Source organism: Pristis pectinata, chromosome 8, assembly GCF_009764475.1.
Source record: "Pristis pectinata isolate sPriPec2 chromosome 8, sPriPec2.1.pri, whole genome shotgun sequence".
In the NCBI taxonomy this organism is placed as follows: Eukaryota; Metazoa; Chordata; class Chondrichthyes; order Rhinopristiformes; family Pristidae; genus Pristis; species Pristis pectinata.
The window spans coordinates 18527169-18550776 of NC_067412.1; the positions used below are offsets into that span (position 1 = coordinate 18527169).

Here is a 23608-nt window from a genome sequence, read left to right on the forward strand (position 1 = left end):
CAAGCTCGAAGTACTTTTACCAGGAGAGAGCAAGGCTCTGCTGAAGTTTTATGCTGAGTGAAATGTGCCAGTAGTTATTTTGGGGTTTGTGGTCTTGAAATATCATATGTTTTTGTTTAAAAGTCTAATACATTTTATTCTGGTATTATCATCTTGGGGCATTGATCTCGTTGCCCCAAGTTGGTCTGCATATAGTTATTGTAATATTCTCAATGCATGATGTAATGAAAGATTTATAACTTTCAGCAATAGTTTGTAAATATTTTAATATTTTACACTTGTCTAGAACCTAGGTCCCTCGGTGCTAGCTGGTGTGGCTGTCATGATTCTATTGGTCCCTATAAATAGTGTGATTGCAATGAAGACAAAAGACTTCCAGGTATGTTGAACTTTTGTCAGCATTTATCCAAGTGAACCCATTTTTAATTTGCATTGTTTGTATTACTCCTACATTCTGCAAGATAAACCAGTAAAATGACAAATTGAAAGATAACAAACCTAGATTACTTATTCAGCTACCCTATGCACTTTCGCATGCTATGTCCTCAAACACAATGTGGCAACTGACGTCAAGATCATTTTGAGCATCACTTTCTGAAATACCTTTACTTAAATAAGCCAAAGATAACCCAAGTCTGAGGCTTCTTTCCTTTTTGTCAACAATGTATCAATTTGGCATCTTTTCCAGTATTATACTAGAGACTCTTTAGTAGGTATGTTAATCATTGCCTGGTTACCGTGAACCAGCACTAATCGTGTTGTTCATAATGCGAAATGTTAACAATCCATTATCATTGTTTCAGTGCACCATTGCTACAGAACCTGATCTGCCTGCTTTCTGGAAAATGTGGACATTTGTGTATTTTAATGTTTGCTTTATTTTCTAGTATAATGCAAATAATCACCATACAGCAGTGTCAAATTGATTATATAACTGGACCTAATGGAAGCAAGTTCATTCCACGAGTTGTATAAAGGGATGCATGTATTTTGCAAACTTCGTTTGCAGTTGTATCATCAAAGTAAGCCGGTTACTAGCATGTGCATATCCTGAAATATCAGTGCTTGCTTGCTCTCCTGTCAGCATTTGTTACTGGATTTGATGATCTAAAATGGCTTTTAATGGCACATGTCAGATTGGTGGCCAAAATTCAGAGCCATGCTGTGGATTAAAAACTTGACAAATTTATTGTGTACCAAATGTTTTCATTATCCCTAACAGCATAAGTTTTGTGTTTTGCCCTTAATTGACAATTTTCATTTAACATTGTTAAGTAATCCTTAAACAATCTGAGTTTGATTGTTCTTATCACCCATGGAAAATAACATACACATTTCTTCATTTTTGTTCAATCACTGACTTTTACAATTTAAAATAAACCCTGAAATAAAATAATGGCCTCTCCTCTTTGACCTGTCCCTGCGCAGGTTCCTTTTATTAGAGAAAAGTTTTTGGATCTGCTGTGCAAAACCAAAAGCTGATTTATTCAGAACTCTGCTATGTTCTCTTAGGAAATGTACTGTCAATGAAAAGCAATGCCGGTATAATGATGCACAGATGCATGGATACTCAGGTCTACAGTACAATGATGTTAAGAAGCAGATTTGCCCTGAAGCTTGGTTTTATGGCAGAAGAAATCTTGTTTCAGGCAACAACAGTTTGGGGACAAGGCAAGCAGCCTGTCTGCCTTGTCCCAAAGTACTTTGAATGAAGAGGCACAAAGGAATTGGGCATTCAAGTACTAATTGTTTGGGAACTGAGATGATGCCATGCTGTGCTTTGCTGGTATACTAACATTGCCTTCAATCTTAATTGTACTATAATTAAATTGGCTGTCCTGCAACCAGCCACACTTGAGAACCATGCACATCACAATTTGTGAAAGCATGCTCCAGTTCCAAGTCCAGTTATGAGTAACACAACTGGAATCTTTAAGTTATCATTACTTTAATATCCGAATTATCTAAAATGTTTTGATTCCATTAAATGAAGGATAAATTGAAAGTTGAGCTGTTAGTTTCATAAAGATGGTCTTAATTTTTTAAAAATTCAGGTGACGCAGATGAAGGAAAAAGACAACCGTATCAAACTGATGAATGAAATTCTAAATGGAATAAGAGTAATAAAGTTGTATGCCTGGGAGCTTGCATTTAAAGAAAAGGTGCTGGACATTAGAGAGAAGGAGCTTAAAGTGCTCAAAAGTGCTGCCTATCTCTCAGCTGTGTCTACGTTCACTTGGGTCTGTGCACCATTTCTGGTAAGTGAGGTACAATTTGTGGATTGTGCAAAATGTAATCCAAAAAATGTCATTTTTTTTTTGTGTTGCTATTGCAAGATTGGTCCTCAAATGCTCAGGTCCTCAAATTGGACCTTCAGTGACCGAGCTCCATTGCCAATAGAGGAAAAATCTGCCAAAAAATTTTTCTCCTTTGGTTTAAAAAGTCATAAATTAATTAAAACTTATGAACTCAATGAATACTAAATGGATGTATTCATTCCTTGAATTTGTGTGTAAACACAGCTTTTAATCAATATTTTTTTAAAAAATTGGATGGCATTAAGAGTTAAATCCTTGGATGTACACAAAATAATATGGTTCACAACATCGTATGTGGTCATTCAGATTTATGAAGCATATGCTAACAACTACAGGCAATTAAACATTGGTGGCATGTCATGTACATGTTAGTTAATGTTGAGCTTTATTTGAGCTAACATGGTTCAGTTGGTAGCACACTTGCTTCTGAACTGTAAGGTACTGGGTTCAATTCCCACAAGAGAAAGTGGGCCACAAAAATCTAGCTTAACGTACCAGTGCAGATGTGTAAGGGAATGCTGAACTTTTGGTGAGATGCGAAGCAAGTCAGTCAGCTGTTTCAAGTGAATGCAGAAGGTTCTTAACACTGTTTAAACTTGAGAAGGGGAGTTGACCTGGATGTCCTGGCAGATTATATTTATTTTTCAATGCACATAAAACAGATTTATCTGGTTGATATCACATTGCTCTTTTTGGGAACTGGCTGTTCGCACATTAGCTACTGTATTTCCTACATTGTGTCATGAGCCTTGCATTAAATCCAAATCATTATTATAAAACGTGCCATGAAAAGCAAGGGACCAAGCACTGAAGCATAAACATAATATGCTGGAGACACTTAACAGATCAGGCTGAGTATGTGGAGTGAGTTACATAATCAATATTTGAGGACAAGGACCCTTCATCAGACCCAGCACTGAGCCCTCCAGACCCCCACTGCCTGCAGCTGTCCAGTTGCTAAAGCTCCTGTGACAATTACTTTTTTTTTCCTCCTGCTGTTGAGACAATTTTGGATTCATCTTCCCACTTTTTTCCTTAGATTCCTTCAGCCTTGCTTTTCTGAATGAACTGTGCAACTTCACAAAATGCTGCCTTAAAATCCATGTGGATTATGTCAATTGCATTTCCCTCTGCACCCTTACGTGTTGCCTCCAAGAAGTTCAGTCACTAGTCATACACAACCACCTAAGTTGTACTGACTTAAATCGTAGGCTCTGTGTGTCTGATCGATAAGTTTTTTTCCTACCTTCCTCAACTTTTTGCTTAATAACTCCACTACCACCTTCATTTCAATATGCACTAACTCATTATATAAATGCTACTGCATCATACTGAAGTCTAAGAATGAATAACCTGCCCACTTTTACCTACACATTCCCATGGTCTTATTATTGGATATGTCCACATCAGAGGTAATTAATATGCTAATGAGAATAGTTGTAATTAAAGTTCCTGGGCAGTGGTAACACAATGTCAAAAAATCTATAGCAGTTGTGTCTGATCAAACAATTACTGACCATTTTCTATGTTTTAGGTTTGCAGACGAGGCATTCACTCCAGAATGTCTTTGGTTCATGTACAATGACTAATTTTCCTAACCATATAAAATATAATGCAGTGCTGAGTACTAAATCAAGGCAGCTTTTATGTATAAAGGTTCAAACACATTGTATGAAACTAAAACTATTGCTGCAAGCACTTGATGATATGTGCATCAATATTATTTGTAGAAGAAGCATTGGGAGTTATTTTTTCATTGGGAGATCTTATTTGGCTATCATGACTCTTGCACTAAAATGTTACTCTAAAAGTTGAATTGTCTGATTCCTATAACACTTCATGCTTGATAAATGCATTTACATTTTGCACATTTGCAGAACAGAATTTGCAAGACACTTATTTCATTATAATTTATAACATAATCAAAATGAGTCTATTCATCCCTGGAATAGGGAGGTATGCCAAAGAATATTTCTTAGCAAAACACAAAAGCCTACTCGCTTGAAGTTACTTTTTCTCCCCTCCACCCCCCCCCCCCCCACCCCACCAAAATAACAAGGATTGGAACAAGATTAGATAATATTTTCATTCAAATGTTTACCTTAAGTGTTAAAGCTGTCAAGGGAAGCCCTGCATACAAGCTACAGTAACTTTATGCCTACATTAGGTTAAAGAATGTTCACTGGAGTTGCATTACTGCCTGCAATATATTATTCCGAGTAAAGTGTTGTCTTGAAAGAATTTATGACTGGAAAGAATTCTAGACCTATTTTAAGAGTGTATTTATGATAGAGAATAGATGGCAGAATAAAGATGAAATTTAAGGAGTTCTCCAACACTTGCGTGTGCTTTCGGCTTAAAAGAACTGATGCAGTCCAGACCAACGAATCACTGTCCTATGCAGTTTATACAGTAGAGTTCATTTTATTTGGAATAGACAGACCATGATTTAAAAAAAACACTTTGCAGACTGAAAGACAAACCTGGGCTTTCGGAGAAATTTTCCTGTGTCAGTGTGTCATTTAGAATTTATCTGCACTGCATATTTTGCATGTGGATTCAACTCTAATGATTGACTTTGCTTTTTCTCATTGTTAAATGACTGCCAGACATTTTGGTGTATCTAAGTTAACTTAAGAGTGAGAGAAAATTTATTTATCAATGGAATTAGGGCTTTTGTATGTGTTATGACCTATATTCCTGAGTTTGAACTTGTCCTTGCTTGACATCTGCATCGTCCACGTTCCCTCACTAGAGGTGATCATGGGAAGAGCTGGCATGTTTATAGAATGATTAGTTAGTTGTACAGTTTCAGATTGGTCCAATAACTTCATTTTTTTTCTATAACTGTTAAGGTTCTGTTATGGCTATCATTTTTGAAACTGATATTCAAGTCAAAGAGGATTCCACAAATTCAATTAAAATTTACGACTAATTGTTGGATCAATGCTGCCACCTTTTTTTTTATTGCGTTTTCATTTAGTATAATGTGGCTCTCTAGCTCAATAAACGTAACAACACTCCTTACAAAATAATCGAGGCTACAGTATTTTCTCTTTCAATTGCTCTCTTTAGGTATTCCAAGTTTGTTATGCAAGATATCACTCATTGGATCTGGATTATTTTACAGCAGATTGTCAATGCTGATCTTCAAATTGAATATTTTTATAGAGCTCTGTTTTATGTCCATCAGCTATCCTTTGAAATATCAATTGGGTTAAGCTGTAAAATATTGTTTTAGCAATGTGTTTAAGTCCATTTATGGAGATAATTGTTCAACATTTATTTTAAGCTTTTAAATGCGGACAATGTTTTAACCACATCTGTTGGTCATTTAATGCAATGAACCAATAAAATAACACATGGCAATTTTTTAGTCATCTGAACCCCAATTTACTTTCCTTATGTGGAAAGGGTTCAGTGTGCAAAAATATTCAATTCCTGCAACCACAGTTATTAATGCTTGCATAAGTGGGACTGCATTGGGATACAAGACATGGAAGATGTTCCATACTGCAGTGAAGTATTTAACCTCCCAAATACCATGGCCATTGTGGCTAAGCTGCTATCTCTTAGGAGGATGGTGGAGGGAATAAACAGCAAACTGAAACTTTGAAATACTACAGTATAATTGCATAGTTGCTCAAGTCAAAGTATTGTAAAATGGTGTTACAGTTCTTGCTCTGTAGAGACAGAATTCTGCTGCAAATAGGCACAAATCTCGCAATATGGTCTAGTGGATGATATTGTATGCTGCTAAGATGGATGTATTCTAACTTTGAGTATTCTAGTATATTCATTTGACATTATCGTGACAATATTAGATATATTAGGTACATTAAATTATCCCAGAGGTTAGAGTTAATGAAGCTCATTAATTTTGTGTGCTTTACGTGTAAGAAATTTACTACAATTTGCTTCCTCTCTTCATTTTGAATAGGTTGCTTTATCCACATTTGCAGTGTATGTTCTTATAGATGAGGAGAATGTGTTGGATGCTCAGAAAGCTTTTGTTTCTTTGGCACTTTTTAACATTCTCAGATTCCCACTCAACATGCTACCCATGGTCATTAGTAGTTTGGTACAGGTAAGTTAAGATTCTTTTTCACATAAACATATTGTACTAAATGTCTCTCCCTGTCCTGCATTGTCTTTCTAAGAACTTTGTCATCCTGCCCAAATCTGACTTTGGGAATACTGCTGTAGTTGGAGAATTTTACCTGGGGCAAGACTGGATAGGTTGGGGTTATATGGATCAGGGAAAATGTTATTTATTTCTTTCCAGATACTGGTGCAAGTCTAGATCTCATTGCTTAAATTCAGCTAAAAACTTTGTATTTAAAATGTGTTGAATATGTACTTGAAATACCATACCCTTTAATTCTGTAGACCAATATCTGTGAAGTGTGGTTGGTCTGGATAGCTTCTCTGTGAGCTACATAAATTCGTGACTGGTGTCATAAAAATTATATGGCTTCTTGAAGTAATCCGAGTGCACACAACTCATTTCTGCTCATTTCAAATCCAAATTACAATCTAGATCCAAATTGAATTGTTAAGTTGAACTAACCAGGCAAATGCATGTTGAAGATGCTCATGACTTTTCACTGCTGTTTTTTTTCAAGCAAAACTTTCTCAGCAATTTTTGTGAGTGAAAATAAAACTCCCAACTTCTAAATCCTTCCAAGTTAGTTTCAATTTAGTACTTGCAGATACTGATTAACTATTTTGTTTTCAGGCAAAAGTTTCTTTAGATCGCCTGGAGACATTCCTCTCTCATGACCAACTGGACCTAGATGCTGTGAACAGACATTTCAATTCAGGCTGTAAGTAGGATGACATTGTATAAACACTGAATCATGGATCTCTGCTTAGCGTCTTTCAAATTTTATGAAAACTTTTCACTACACTGGTAAAAATAATCATTTCCTTTTTTATATATGAAAGTACACAATTTGTTTGGTTTGTCAATTCAAGATTAGTTTTGCAGTTTTAACTGTTGAATGATTCAGTTGCATGGACTTCTAGTTGGACAATGTGGTACAGCAAGGGATAGTGATCGGAAAAATATCAGTGTGTGTGTGTTTCCTGTCAGTGCTTTCCAATCCTGGATTTGTGATTTTTAGGTGTAACTTTTGGAAATTTGACTTTATTTAAATCGCCAGTCTTCCCAAAAAATGAGAGAAAGAAAACTCTTTTATTGACTGTCTTCAATTTTTGAGAATGAGTCATGTGTATCTTTTTGGCAAAAGTTAAAAAGCAAGTGACATTATCATCTTTGACCAGAAATTGTGTGCAAAATAAAACTTGTTTGTAAAAAGACCAGTTCTCAAGGATGAATTTTGCTGTTTATCAAAAGATCAATTTAAAAAGAGAACTTGCATTTTATGTAGTCCATTTATGTACTTGGGCACTTCCAAAGATCTTCAATCAATCAACAACTTTTGAAGTAGCATTGTCTCATTTCATATAAACTTAATTTCCTAAAATTCCTCTGCTGCAATAAGTTTGTGAATCATTTTTGATTCTAAATTGGTTGAATTTTGCTCTTTTTCTCTATAGTTCATGAACAGAGATTTATTCTTTGTATCTTAATGTCCTGGCTAAGTTAGACTAGCATGAAAGTAAACAAGATCCAAGATCGAGACACTAATGGGAAACTTGAAGAATGCCATATTTTGTTTGTATGAAAAATTAATTATATTTTCTTCTAATTAGCATTGAACAGTATCATTGTGAATAATGGAACTTTCAGTTGGTCCAAAGAGGATCACCCATGTCTTAACAAGTAAGAAACAAAGACTTTGTTTTACAGTGCTAATACCAGCTATTTAAAATAGTATTTTGAGAATGATGTCCAGATCTGTGTTTTTGCACTTCACTTGTATTCTAAGTGAGTGTTAAAATACAATTTCATGCAAAAGGACTTTGGAGAGGAAATGAAGTTTGGAGATGGGTTGGTAGTCTGCAAAGAGAGGAGGGTTGAAGGAGGGTGTTGAGAATGGGTGATTGAGAGACAAACAATGAAATAAATATACTAATACTTATATTGTCCAATCCCACACAGCACACTGTCTGATTAAAAGTAAGAATGACTTTACATTTCTGGCTTAATCACTGCCACTGTTGCTTTTTGGTTAGTGTCTGAGTTTTTAGAATCTGAATTAAATCCAGCTGTTCTTAAATTGGGCCACATACATATATATTCTTTAGTTGCAGTGTGTAATTCAGGTTATTAATGCCAAAAACCCAAAAGAACACAGAAATATCAAGAGCAGGAGTAGGCCACTCGGCCCCTCAAGCCAGCTCCACCATTCAATATCATCATGGCTGATCTACTCCAGGCCTCAATTCCTTCTCTGTACAAGATCTCCAGAGCCCTCAATCTTTCAAAAATCTATCAACCTCCTCTTCAAATATTTCTAATGAACTAGCCTCCACAACTCCAGAGGTTCACCACTCTCTGTGAGAAGAAATTTCTGTGTACCTCAGTTTTAAATGACCAGCCCCTTAGCTTGACACTATGTCCCCTCATTTGACATTTCCCCTGCCAGTGAAAACTTCTCAACATCTGCCTGTCATACCCCCTTTGGATCTTATTCCTCTAAACTCCAAAGAATACAGGGCCCTCCTCCTTCTCCATCGTTGGGCTAAGAAAGCCCACATGCGGGAAGGTCAGGTGACCCGCATGTGACGTCAGCGCGGGAACTGTAACGTGGGAAGAGTTTCGGTATTAAAAGGTGCACCGCGGCCCTGTCGAGCAATCGACTTCCGACTCCTCCAAGCAACAGACTCTGTGTCTTTATTCTATAGTAGTGTAGTTAGCTGCTACATTGGTCACCCCGACGGGCCCAAACGTGTTTGGACCCACGATGTCTGTGCAACAAGAGGTACAGGCAGTACCCCTTAAACTGCCCACCTTTTGGACCCTCCAGCCACGTGTCTGGTTCGACCAGGCCGAGGCCCAGTTCCAGATCACCAGGGACTAGACCAAGTACTACTATGTGGTGAGCGCCCTCGACCAAGACACCGCAGCCCAGGTCGAGGACTTCATCCAGGCGCCCCCGGAGGAGGAGAAGTATGTTAAATTCCAAGACTCTTCTTGAGACTTTCGGCCTTTCCCGACGCGAACAGGCCTCCCGCCGCCTCCACCTCGATGGGTTGGGTGACAGACCCCCCTCTGCGCTCATGAACGAGATTTTGGCCCTGGCAGACGGCCACAAACCCTGCCTGATGTTCGAGCAGGCCTTTCTGGAGCAGTTACCCGACGACATCCACCTGCTCCTGGCGGATGCCGACTTCAATGACCCCCGGAAGGTGGCCGCCTGGGCTGACGTCCTTTGTCCTTTGGCGGGCGAAGAAGGAGAGTGGGGCATCTGTCGAGTGCGTTGCCACGCCACGTGCCCAGCAGGCCAGACCCGGCAATTGACTGCACCCCACCCGCCACCAGGTCTGAGACACCGACTGACCAATGGTGTTTCTACCACCAGCGGTGGGGCGCAGACGCCCACAGGTGCCAGCCGCCATGCAGGTTTCCGGGAAATGCCAGGGCCAGCCGCCGCTGATAGCTACAGCGGCTGGCCACCCGGATAGCTTCTTGCATGTGTGGGACAGGCGTTCCGGCCATCGTTTCCCAGTATATACTGGGGCTGAGGTCAGCGTCGGTGAGACTCACCATGAGACTTGCAACTGCACACCAGGACCTGCCCTCAGAGCCCCCATGGCAGCACCATCCAGACCTTTGGCACCCATTCGGTGCAACTCCAGTTCGGCACCAGCAACTTTACCTGGAAATTCACCCTGGCCGCCGTTGTGCAACCACTCCTCGGGGCTGATTTCCTTCGTGCCAACAGTCTGCTGGTTGACCTGCGAGGTAAGCATTTGGTACATGCCAGGACCTTCCAAACATTCTCGTTAGGTGAGGCCAAGCTACTGGCCTCAACCTCGACTCCGTCACCATGTCGACCAATGAGTTCACCAGGGTCCTGGCAGAGTTCCCGTCTGTACTAACGCCCCAGTTCTCCTCCACCTTGCCCAAGCATGGCATCCAGCATCACATCCCCACCCCTCCACACCCGTGCCTGATGGCTACCCCCAGATAAGCTCTTCCTTGTGAAGGAAGAATTCAAGAAGGTGGAGGAGTTGGGGGTCATCTGCAGGTCGGACAGCCCATGGGCCCCTCTGCTACACATGGTCCCCAAGGCAGCCAAAGGCTGGTGACCCTGCGGCGATTACTGATGCCTGAACGACATAACTACCATGAACCGGTACCCTGTGCCGCATATTCAGGACTTCACTGCCAACCTGCACTGGCGGTCCATTTTTTCCAAGGTCGACCTCGTCCGCGGCTATCACCAGATCCTGGTGCATCCAGACGACGTTCCAAGGATGGCGCTAATCACACCTTTCGGCCTCTTTGAATTCGTCCGGATGCCCCTTGGCCTCAAGAACGCTGCTCAGTCCTTCCAACGACTGATGGGCATGGTTGGGCACGACCTTGACTTCATCTTCATATACCTCGACGATATCTTGATCGCCAGCAGCAGCCGACAGGAACGTCTCACGCACCTCTGCCAGCTCTGTTCTCGCCTGAGGGATTTCAGCCTGACCATCAACCCAGCCAAATGCCAGTTTGGGCTCGAGACAATCGATTTCCTGGGCCATCGGATCGACAAACACAGCGCCTCGCCCCTGCCAGCAAAGGTCGATGCCATCCGCTACTTTGTCAGACCTACCTCCATCAAGGGCCTGCAGGAATTTCTCGGTACGGTAAACTTTTATCACCGGTTCCTACCGTCCACGGCCCGCGTCATGCGTCCATTGTTTGCTCTCCTGTCGGGCGGAAGCAAGGACCTTGTTTGGTCAGAGGAGGCTGACACCACGTTTGTCAAAACCAAGCAGGCCTTGGCAGACACGGTCATGTTGGTGCATCCTTGTATGGATGTCCCGACTGCCCTCATGGTTGACGCCTCCAGCACAGTGGTCGGAGGCGTTCTAGAGCAGCTCATCGAAAGGCATTGGCAACCGCTGGCGTTCTTCAGCAGACACCTTCGACCACCAGAGCTCAAATATAGCGCCTTCGACCGCGAGCTGTTGGCGTGTTACCTGGCCATCAGACACTTCTGAGGGCAGGCCGTTTACAGTTTTCACCGACCACAAGCTGTTGACCTTCACTTTCAACAAGGTCTCAGATCCCTGGTCAGCACTGCAGCAGCGGCACTTGTCGTACATCTCAGAGTTCACCACTGACGTCCGCCATCTGTCTGGGAAAAAGAATGTGGTCGCAGATGCACTTTCACGGCCCACCATCCAAGTTTTGTACCGGGGGTGGATTTCGGCGCCTTGGCGGAGGCACAATAAACGGACATGGAGATGCCCAACTATCGCACCGCAGTCTCGGGCCTGCAACTGCAAGACCTACTGGTAGGCCCCAGTGAGTGCACCCTGCTCTGTGATATCTCCACCGGTAAACCCCGCCCCGTTGTTCCAGCTGCCTGGCGTCGACGGGTGTTTGATTCCATCCACAGCCTGGCACACCCATCTATCTGGACTACTGTCCGGATGGTGTCCGACAAGTTCGTCTGGCATGGCCTGCGTAAACAGGTTTCCAAATGGGCCCGGTCCTGCACACACTGCCAAACCTCGAAAGTACAACGGCATGTCAAGGCCCCCTTGCAGGACTTTCAACCTACCCGCCGGAGGTTTGACCATATCCATGTCGACCTTGTTGGTCCCCTCCCAGTCTCCCAAGGAGCGTGGTACCTCCTCAGGATTGTCAACCGCTTTACCCACTGGCCCGAAGCCATTCCCCTCGCGGACACTTCCACCCAGTCCTGCGCACGGGCGCTTTTGTCAACTTGGGTGGCCCGTTTCAGTGTCCCGGTCCATATCACCTCAGACGGGAGCTCAATTCACCTCTGGCCTGTGGTCTGCCGTTGCTGACTTGTGGGGTTCCCAGATCCACCTCACCGCTGCCTATCATCCGCAATCCAATGGGCTGGTGGAGAGGTTCCATCGACACCTGAAGTTGGCACTCATGGCCCGCCTTAAGGGGCCTAACTGGGTGGACAAACTCCCCTGTGTCCTGCTGGAGTTATGTACCGCGCCAAAAGAGGACCTGCGTGCCTCGGCCACAGAGATGGTCTACGGAATGCCCTTGGTCGTCCCGGGTGAGTTCCTGCCAGCCCCTTGGGGGCCAGAGGAAGAACCTGCTGCGACGCTCGACCGGCTGCGTGAGTGGCTTGGCAACCTGGCCCCGATACCCACCTCGTGACACAGACAGGCCCCGTATGCTGATGTCCCTTCGAGACTGCAAGTTTTTCTTTGTCAGGAGGTGCGCGCACCGAACACAGCTGCAGCGGCTGTACGAAGGGCCATTCCGGGTCGTCAAGAACAATGGGTCTACGTTTGTGCTGGATGTTGGGGGGCGCGAGGAGGTTTTTACAATTGACCATCTGAAGCTGGCTCATTTAGACCTGGACCAACCAGTAGTGGTCCAGGAGTGCGACAGAGGGGCAGGCCACCTAAGTCATAGTTTATTTAATTCTGGCTTTCGCGACGGTATCACTGGTTCTGGTGGGGGGGGTTTATGTGGCGACTTATTGGTATCGAACCGGCTCCCAAGATCACGAGCGTTGTCGGAGGCCCCAACCCAAGATGGGGCGCGGCCCTCCTTCTCCATCGTTGGGCTAGGAAAGCCCGCGTGTGGGAAGGTCAGGTGACCTGTGCGTGACGTCAGTGTGGGAACTGTAACGCGGGAAGAGTTTTGGTATTAAAAGGCGCACCGCGCCCCTGTCGAGCAATCGACTTCTGACTCCAAGCAACAGACTCCATGTCTTCATTCTATAGTAGTGTAGTTAGTTGCTACAATATTACACTTAAGTTCATTAGTGCACATTAGTTTACAATAAATCTTTGCAATTCATTTATGTTTTATTTAATTATTCATTAACACAGCCATGATCCAAAGGGATTTATACATGGAAAGTATTCTCCAACATATTTTGTAAAAGCAGTAACTCGTTTATATGGGCTTGACTGCATATTTTAAGTTTGTCTTTCCATACTACTTTTAACTCTCTAAAATCGTCTCCCTGGGCACTTTTTCTTTCCAATTCAAAGCACCCAAATTGCTACAGACTTGCATCAAAAGTGCACCTTCACATTGAGAATGTCAGCAATTATTTTTGTTATAATTCTCATTAAATGCAGGGCAAATTACAATTGAAAAGCTATCACTGGTGGCAAAAATCTTCTATGATTTGTAGCAACTCATTATACGATACCAAGTTATTACATATCACAAAGCACAAATTGTCATCTTAGACATTCAGCAATTATATCTTCTGGAAGCTTGGAATAGTGGCAGTTCTAACTCGCAAAGTTTAATTGCGTGCAAGGTGGATAATAAACCTGCATTGCTCCTTGATTTTGTGAAGTAAATTAAGTCAGTCAGAGATAACAGTGAAAAATAGTTGGGCAGGTTTTGATAAAATATTCTTGACAGTTTACTGCTGAGAAACATTCTTCTTAAAAAAAAACTGCCGTAATCCATTTTTGTTATTTAATATCTACTCTTCTATTTCCATTCTCCTTTTACATAGCATTGATATAGAAATTCCTGATGGCTCTCTTGTGGCTGTTGTTGGGCATGTTGGATGTGGAAAATCTTCCCTGCTGTCTGCGCTGCTTGGGGAAATGGAGAAAATAGAAGGCTATGTTGCTGTTAAGGTAAAGCATATTTCTGCTCATAATTAAAATTGAAAGCAAGCTAAAGTATGAAACAAAAGGACAATTATAACCTGGGGACTGGATATAAGAATGGACACTCTTATTTAGTTTTGTTACCTACATGTAATTGATTAGGCATCATCTGCTGATTTTTAGCTCTTAACTGGTTTTGTCATTCATGTGTATTATCCCTTGATGTGGAAAAGCAAGAAGTCTCCACCATTGAAGACCTGGTTACTCTCAGTTAGCTACATTGGGCAGACCATGTTGCTTGCATGCCCAGCACCAGATTTCCAAAACACACTCCATCCCAAGCTCTTCAGTGGGAGGAGATTTATCAGGCAGAGAAAAAGATTCAAAAATGTGCTCAAAGTTTCCTTGGAAAAAGTGCAACACACCATTCTGACTTGGCCTATGAAAAAGTGGAGAAAGAGCATTCAGGAAGCCATTGAGAATCTTGAGGCCATGCATCAGGAACACACAGAAGACCTGTGTAAGTAGTGGAAGGATCACCACATCACAAACGACCCACTTGCCCGTCTCATCGGCTGCCTCCTGCCCCATCTGTGGAAGAGTCTGCAGTTCCCACATTGATCTAATTGGCTACGTCAGAAACACAAAATCAGAGTGGAAGCAAGTCATCCTCAATCCTGAGCGGCAGCTTAAGAAGAAGATGATTTGCACTTCATAGTACTTAACAGTTTGTAAGAGCTTCTGGCTGTTCAGAGCTTCTGTTGTCATTTGCCCATGATTCATGGTTGAATGTTCTCATGGGAGTTGATTTAGGAAGATAAACAAGCATATCTTCTTTGGATCTGAAGTAACTGCAAGATATATTCAGGGCAAAGTCAATCCACCATGGCTGATACTGAACAGTGATGCATAAAGTACCCCAGCTGTTGATGATCAACTAACTTGGTGGTGTATATCTGCCATGGAGGACTTGGCTGCTTCCCATTTGGTTCCAGATAACCCACTGGCTGGATGAACATCGTCTCTTTCCATTTCATGCATACGCATCGTCACAATCTTCCATGTTTCCTTTGTCCTTTCTATCATATTCTCATCTGGTTTCCTTTTAGAAAGCATCAAAGATATTTACTTCAATATTTCTTAAAAGTTCCATTTTCTGAACACTAAGTAAAGATATCTTTCCACTATTTCCATTTTGCATTTGTTAACATCTTGAATCAAAGGGCACATTGTTTTAGATTCTTTTCCCATTCCTGGAAATATTCTCTCCACATTTACTCTCTGCAATCCATTCATAATCTAAAATGTCTCAAGTCTTTTTTCCAAAGGGGAAAAACCTCCAATCTGTTCATTTTTTTTCTCAAATACCAGTAATCTCCTTTTGATGTCATGCTTGAATGTCTTTACATCTTCAGAGTTTCTATGCCCTTTTTTTGATATGGAGATCAGAAGTCTGCCTAGTGCTCTTAAATGCTGCATAATCCATATTCTGTGCAAGTTCAACATAATTAAACAATTTTAAATTGATGTGTGTTTTTTTTAGCACTTTTTGTTAATTGACTTGCTAATCTGCAGTGCTACTTGTAATGATTTGTTCACTCTCTTTCCTTTGATCCCTGTTCTCTATAATTTGCTTCTTTTTTCCTTTGTTGCATTTGTGGATTGGTAGTAACGTCTCCTTCTCGCTGACAATCAACACAAGTGCTCTTCAAGGATGTGTGCTTAGCTGACTGCTCTGCTCTACTCTACGCTCATGACTGTAGAGCTCAAACACCATCTATAAATTCACCAATGAAACCATTGTTGTTGGCAGAATCTCAAATGGCGATGAGGAGGTGTACAGGAATGAGATCTGCTGATTGAGTGATATTGCAACAACAACCTGGCACTCAATGTCAGTAAGACCAGGGAATTGATTGTGGACTTCATGAAGGGGAATTTGGGAGAACACACACCAGTCTTCATTGAGGAGTTAGTGGTGGAAAGGGTGAGCAGCTTCAAGTTCCTGGGCATCAGCATCACAGAGGGTCTATCTTGGGGCCCAACACATTGATGCAATCAGGAAGAAGGCATGCCAGTGACACTACTTCATTAGGAGTTGGAGGAGATTTGGTATGTCACCAAAGACTCGTGGGAATTTCTACAGATGTATGGTGGAGAGCATTCTGACTGGTTGCATCACTGCTTGGTATGGAGGCTCCATTGTGCAAGCTTGCAAGAGTCTGCAGAGGGTTATAGACTTGGCCAGCTCCATCATGAGCACAACCCTCCCCACCATCGAGGACCTCTTCAAGAGGCAGTGCCTCAAGAAGGCGGCATCCATCGTTAAGGACCCTCACCATCTGGGACATGCCCTCTTCATGTTACTACCATCGGGGAGGAGGTGCAGGAGCCCGAAGACCCACACTCAATGTTTCAGGAACAGCTTCTTCCCCTCCACCATCAGATTTCTGAATGTTCTATGAACACTACCTCATTATTCCTCTTTTGCATTATTTATTTTTGTAAAATGTAATTTATGTCTACGTCTTGCACTGTACTGCTGCCACAAAATGAATTTCATGACATATGTCAGTGATGATAAACCTGATTCTGAATTTCTACTTTTTCCTACTGTATACATCTAGCAATTCAGTTAAAGTTCTCTTGCCACTTAACTACCCAGTTTGCAAGTTTACTAAAGTCTTCTTGTGTAAAGCTGCATTTTTCTTTGGTGTTACTATGTGATCACCACCACTCCCCTTAATTTTTTTTATCATTTGCAAATGTTGTTCAGTTCTTGCTCCTAAATCCAAACCATTCTTGTAAATTTGTGAACTACAGTGGTCCTGCTGTTCTCTACCATCCTCCAGTCTAAGTAAAGGCCATTCAAATCTGCCTTTTGTTTAATTTGGCTTTCCACTCTGTTCCCTGACTGTATCTTTGTCAAAAATCCAAAAGATTTCAATAGCTCTGTGGACAAACAAGATGAAAGGTATGATTATGAATGGAGACAATTGTCTGGCCTCTGCCACATTCAGTGAGAGTTTTACTTTGCTTGGCTAACTGGTTTTTAAATTAATTATTTACACGAGTATGGTTTATGAACACCTGGAAGTAATTGAAAAGAAGCTTTTCCTTACTGTAAACTTCTCTAATTCTTGTATGGAATCAACTAACGGTCTTGTTGAAATAGCAAATCTGTGAAACCTATTTGCTATTCCTATTATGTTCTTATAGATTACATAGAATTTAAAAAAAAGAATTATTCATGGTTTTGTTTATTTACAGGATTCAGTAGCATATGTTCCACAGCAGGCGTGGATTCAGAATGCATCTTTAAGACACAACATACTCTTTGGTGAGGAATTAATGGAAGAATGGTACAATAAAGTGGTTGAGAGCTGTGCACTTCTGCCTGATCTAGAGGTTCTGCCTGCAGGAGATGAGACAGAAATAGGAGAGAAGGTTGAGTATGCACACATTTTACAAATAGGCAATGATCGTATTAAAGTATATTTGCCCACTATAAATTTTTGTAGGTGGAAACCATTTTTTGCATGATCATAGAATGGTATATTGGTGGTTTATGATTGTACTTGCTAAATAATAGCAGAAAACATTTTGTAAACTAATAAATGGTACATTTACAGGAAGAGCAATTGGCCATTCAGCTCATCAAATCTGCTGATGGATTATTTATTACAGTCAATTCCCGTACATGATTAGAACAAATTAATTTGTATCTGCTCTTTGTCAGATGTCCAGATTCAGATTTTAATTGGCTTATTTGGAGACCGCAGAAGCGCCACAAGAAAGGGAATTTGAATTGAACAGGCTGCTATTTGCTTAAGTGTATCAAATATCATCTTAGCAGGGAACTTTAGCCAGAAACATTTTGAATTTCAGGAATAATGTGAGCATTGTTTTCTTTGAGTATTTCTGATGCTCATTATATTCTTGCTGATTTAACAGAATAAGTTGGCCACAAAGTAACACCAAGCCCTTTTTTGATTTAGTTTTTTCAAAATGCTTGATATCTGTAATGAAACATTTAAAAAAAAAAATCTAACTATTTGAGAATAAAGCTTTGTGCTCTTTTCCATGAACTGAAAAGGGCTTCTAGCTTTTCTGATGAAGCCTGTCTTCTTGTTCTTATTAAGTATAGAATATTGGAAGTTCAGTTTCATAAAAGAAGCGTGCACAGTGAACCATGTTAACACGAGTGTACAACTGTCTCAACCAACCGTAGTTAGTATAAATAAGACCAAATAATTAAATGTTTTGAATTGTTTTCTTCCCATAGGGTGTGAATTTGTCTGGAGGACAGAAGCAGAGGGTGAGTCTTGCTCGAGCAGTTTACAGTAATAATGCAGTGTATTTTCTGGATGATCCACTCTCTGCTGTTGATGCACATGTTGGTCGTCATATCTTTGAAAAAGTAATTGGACCCAAAGGTTTACTGAATGGCAAGGTGAGCAACATCAGAAATTTGCATGGTAAACACTTTAATTCTCACTCCCTCTCCTCCAAAGTATCTGTTACTCACTGAATATAATTTGGTAAAATTAATTTTACAGACCCGTGTCCTTGTAACTCATGGTATTAGCTTCCTGCCTCAAATGGATAGGATTTTTGTGATGGTTGATGGGAAAATTTCAGAGTCTGGAACCTACAAGGAACTTGTAGAGCAGAAAGGAGCATTTTCAGAATTCCTCCGAATGCATGCACCAACAGAAAATGAAGGTGAATTGCTACAAATGTCCATTGTACTGTGCAGAAACATTTTAGTATTGCCCTTCTGGATAACTTAATCCTTTTATCAATGAAGTGCAGGTCCAGTGTGGTGTGATTCCAAGATCTCCCTTTCCATGGGTGGTATAATGTTCCTGTACTTGGTTAAAGCTTTATTACAGCATCATTTTGTTTAATAGTGGTTCTGTGAGGTATGTTTTTGTTATTAATGTTTAGAGTGTGCATGTACACCCAGCCTGAAAACATTATTCTGAGTATTTATAAGGAATGTACCGTGATACTTTTTGGCTTGTATTTTCTAGATCAATCAGGTCATAGATTTTTAGATAAGTGAGCAGATTTAGCCTTGAATGACACTAAATTGCTGCTTGCTGTGTAATATCTTAGCTGTTCTTCTGGTAGAGAAAGAGTTTTGTTTGCGTAACTTCACCTTGTGATTTCAAACCAGTCCCTGCTTGTAAATATCAATGCATTCAATAGAAGTAATTTGAAGCTGGTTCTTGCTTGTATCAATGGTTTCATTATACCTACAATAATTAGCTTGTTATTCTTGGGTGCCATGGTTCAACCATTTGGTTAAAGTGAGTCACTGGGGAAGAAAACATTTGAAAACCACTGTTTTAGAAAATGTTGCTGAAGCTATTGAATTTTATGCCAAAATCAGTTTCAAGGTATTGTACAGAGGATAATAGGAAAAGAGGGAACTTAAAAGAGCTTCCAACCATTCCGTAATAAAATAAGGGAGTTATTAACCATTTTAAACCTTATTAAAAGGAGGTTTATTGATTTAAGAAGCAACAACTGCAAAGTCCGAGGTACCCCTTATTGTCTCAAAGAGATGATTATTTTGGAATTCCAAATACTTTCAGCATTAAAAGTTCTCAATAAAGTCCTTCTATTTAATGTTTAACGAGTTACTACTCAAAAGCAAAAATTTAAATTCTTTAGAGCTATTCATTTACTCAAAACATCTTGCATCTTTTGATAGATTCAGATGAAACACAAATAAGTCTGTGCCCAATTATGAAAATACTTTTGAATTTTTAAAATACAAACACTAGCTCACTGAAAGTCTGTGCTTATTACCCTTTAGTACAGTGCTTCAGATAACACTACAGAAGCTCCATTCATGAATCTGCTTAGCTTAAAATACACTTTATCCCTCCGTCCATCAATGTGGTTAATTCTTGAGATAAATTGTGGTGGAGGGGAAATTATGGGGTTAGCAAACTAACCCTATTTGTAAACTATTTAACAAAGCACTAAGGTAGATAGTATTTTATATTCAATATATCTGACGATTACACTACTATTGAGAAGTATAGTATTAGTAAGACATGATAATTGATTTGGACTTTAATTTGATGTCAAACCAGCATCTTTGTTGAATTGCAGACAATTATAATGCTCTTTACCATTGTGTCCCAGTAGGATGGTTCTATTAAATGTTTAATTTTCAACCTCCTTTATATTTCTTGCGTAGATGACCCGGCAGTAAAGGAACAGAATGAGAATCCCAGTAGTCCACAAAAGACATTGTACAATTTCATCCAAGGGTATGTTTGAGTTGTCAGTCAATACTGAACACAAACTTAATTTCAAACTTGTAGTCCAGTGTTATGGATCCTTGTTAATTGTTTGAAATTTCCCAATTTTCTGTGTAACTTGTAAAACAATGCAGATTGAATGTTTTCTTTTAAACACCTTACACAAAAATCAGTGTTCTGGAAGATGCAACATGAATGGAGCATGCATAATGAAGAAATGTGAAAAGGGCATCTGATTAGAATTTACAAGATTTTAAAGTGCTGTTTGGCCCATCAAGTTTGTACCGCTGTACGTGCTCCACACAAGCTTTTTCTAACATCTCACTGCACCTGCCTATTCCTTTTTTTTACCCTTGTGTATCTCATTAGCTTCCACTTAGTTACCTGTTTATTTGCCTCAAGTACGCTGTGAGGGAGCTGCATCTTCTTGCCACTCTTGAGTATTTTTCCTGTGTTTGTTAGTTTGCAAAATTCAGACCACGCTCTCTGCCCTTTGAGTGTAATTCCTCCAGAAATGAGCTCTGCACTTTTTCCTGACTTGTTACTTTATATTTTTGGGAAGATATTTTGCAAATGTGGACTCCTAGATCCCTTTGGTTTTTTTAAGCTCTGTTTAGCCTTTAGTTTCCAAGGAGTATTTTTTTTAATTCCTTGAGCAAGATATTTCACCTTACCATTCTCTATATTGAGAGAAGAGACTGCAGATGCTGAGATCTGGAGTGACAGACAACCTGCTGGGGGATCTCAGTGGGTCAAGGTCCTGCTCTTTGTTTAAAAATACACCAGACTAACCAGCCCTGCCAAAATCTTTCTGCGGTCTCCACTATTAACACAACCTTCCTGTGGTATGCTACCAGAACTGTACATAATACTCTAACTATATGCCAGAGAACCAGAGAAGAGTTTCATCAGGTCCTGACGCAGAGTTTCCACCACAAACATTGATGATTCCTTTTACTCTGCCCCCTCCCCCCACCCCCGCCAAATAAATGCTGCTCGACCCACTGAGTTCTTCCAGTAGGTTGTTTGGTTCTCCTATATTGAAACTTGCTTGGTATGCATATCTATTCTGCAACCTTATTTTGTATGACCACTTTTAATTTTAGCTCCACTTTTTATTTTGGAGCTAGTTTGCTATCCATTCTGCTGCATGTTCCCTGGCCTTGCGTGCTCTGACCTTTTTCATGTACTACCCTGTTTTGAAGCCATATACTCCATTGCTCTTATTTACCTTTTGTTTTCTACTGCTGCTTCAAAGAGATTAAATAATAATGTTGGTCATGTGTGATCTTCCCTTTTTGAAACTTTTTTTTAGATACTCTTCAATTATTATTTTGATTGAAGATTTCAATATCATTCTTGACATTGATTCCCTGGCATATAGTTAGAATATTACGTACAGTTCCTGTATCACACCACAGGAAGGTTGCATTAGTACTGGAGAGTGCAGAGAAGATTTTGGCAGGGCTGGAGGCGTATAATTATGAAGAGACTGGTTAATCTGAGGTGTTTTTAAACAAAATAGATTGATGGATAGTTTAGTTGACGTGTATAATGTTTGAGAAGCTCGGAAGGGAATACACCCATTTCCTCTAGCAGTGGTCAATAGTCGAGGGACATCGATGTAAGTTAATTGGTTGAAGGGAGTTAAGGAAAAAAATCTTTCAATGAGTATTGAGGTTTGGAACAGTTCCTGTGAGGGTGCTTAAGGCATAAACCATCACTTTACAAAGGACTGGGAGGATCTGTTGAAGACCCCTAATCTCTAGAACTGGAAAGTGGCATGAACTTAAAATGGTCCATTTTGCCTGCACAGACAGCATGGGTCAAAGCTGCACGATAAATGTTTGATTCTTTTTGCTGAATTAGTTTTTTTGAATTTGTCCCTTAGTAATAAGAACACAGTGAGTAACATTGTCTACTAGCCACTTTTTCCACATCTAGTCTAATGCTAGCAATTATATCCTAGAATCTAAAAGGAAATCAGAAGAGTGTATATAAGACATTGGTTAATATTTTTGATATTTAAACAGAAGCACTATACCTCACTGAAACCTGTTGCTCTTCAAAATACAAGATATATTCTAGAGTGATTTTTAATTAGAGTTAAGAGATATGTTTCTAAAAAAACAGTGAATTTTTTTACTAGCAAATCATTCTTGATTTGTACCTGAAGAAAGTTTAAAGATTGAATAAATTTTAATGAGCTAGGGTCTGTAAAACCTTGCATGTAATGTTATTGCGACTCTGTCCAGTAATGCAATGCATTGAGATTCAGAATCACAACTCGACTAGGATTGTATTCCATTAAATGCAATCAAATCCTCTGTTATTTATTTTGTGACACAGGACCACAAGGGTTTCATTGTAGAATTGTTTTTTCCTCTTTCAGTGCCTTCGGCACGAGCAAGTCAACCTCCAGGTCTAATGATCAGGTAGCAACACATTCAGAGCAGCAAAGTTCACCAAAAATGGAAGACCCTGGAAAAGTAGAAAAAAAAGCAGCTGTTGTGAAACTAACAGAAGCTGACAAAGCTCTGACTGGTAGGGTAAGGAAATGGTTTTATCTTATGGCTGATGTTGCTGTATACAGTGAGTGGAGTATTCCAAATAAACCTGAATGCTAAAACACTGTAAAACTGCCCTTCTCTCAACCACATGTTTGTGATTGCACTAATATCATTATTCCAAGGGCTAATCCATGCTTTAAGCTCATCTGACTTCCCTGTGAGGTTCCTTATATTAAAGTACATGCAGTTGAGCGTGCCATCCCTTCCATACACCCTAACCTACCTGTGTCTGCTCTGCTCACTGGACTTGCTTGATTTATCCTCTATATTTGAGTTAGTCTCCCCATCTGCTGCAATGCAACTGTACTGCTTCCTTTGCTCCTGCCAAATTAGTTTAAACCTTCTCCAGCAGCATGAGCAAACCTCCCTGCAAGAATATTGGTTCCCTTCCAGCTAAGGTGCAACATAGCCTCCTTGTGCAGGTCCCACCTGCCCCAGAAGTGATTCCCAATGATCCAAGTCTTTCATGAGCTCTTAGCCACCCATTTTTTTTTATTTTTACAGTGTGCTAAAAGGCCCTTCCGGCCCAACGAGTCTGCTCCGCCCATTTCAAACCCCAAATTAACTAACCCGTACGTCTTTAGAATGTGGGAGGAAACTGGAGCACCTGGCAGAAACCCACACAGACACGGGAGAACGTACAAACTCCTTACAGACAGTGACAGGAATCGAACCCCAATCGCTGGCGCTGAAATAGCATCCCGCTAACCGCTACGCCATGGTGCCGCCCCTATCT

At 40.6% G+C, this 23608-nt stretch overlaps 1 protein-coding gene across 2 annotated transcripts in view; it reads left to right on the forward strand.

Annotated features, from left to right (window-relative positions):
* The window catches only part of abcc1 (ATP-binding cassette, sub-family C (CFTR/MRP), member 1), a 76477-nt gene that overhangs the window by 31363 nt on the left and 21506 nt on the right, over positions 1-23608 (forward strand). For both annotated transcript variants that reach the window (XM_052020873.1, XM_052020872.1), the window contains exons 11-21: positions 287-379; positions 2055-2258; positions 6259-6405; positions 7057-7144; positions 8037-8106; positions 13922-14048; positions 17292-17468; positions 18307-18474; positions 18581-18746; positions 20239-20311; positions 22695-22851. In XM_052020873.1, coding sequence (XP_051876833.1) covers positions 287-379; positions 2055-2258; positions 6259-6405; positions 7057-7144; positions 8037-8106; positions 13922-14048; positions 17292-17468; positions 18307-18474; positions 18581-18746; positions 20239-20311; positions 22695-22851 — 1470 coding nt within the window. The remainder of the gene's footprint in view (positions 1-286; positions 380-2054; positions 2259-6258; positions 6406-7056; positions 7145-8036; positions 8107-13921; positions 14049-17291; positions 17469-18306; positions 18475-18580; positions 18747-20238; positions 20312-22694; positions 22852-23608) is intronic.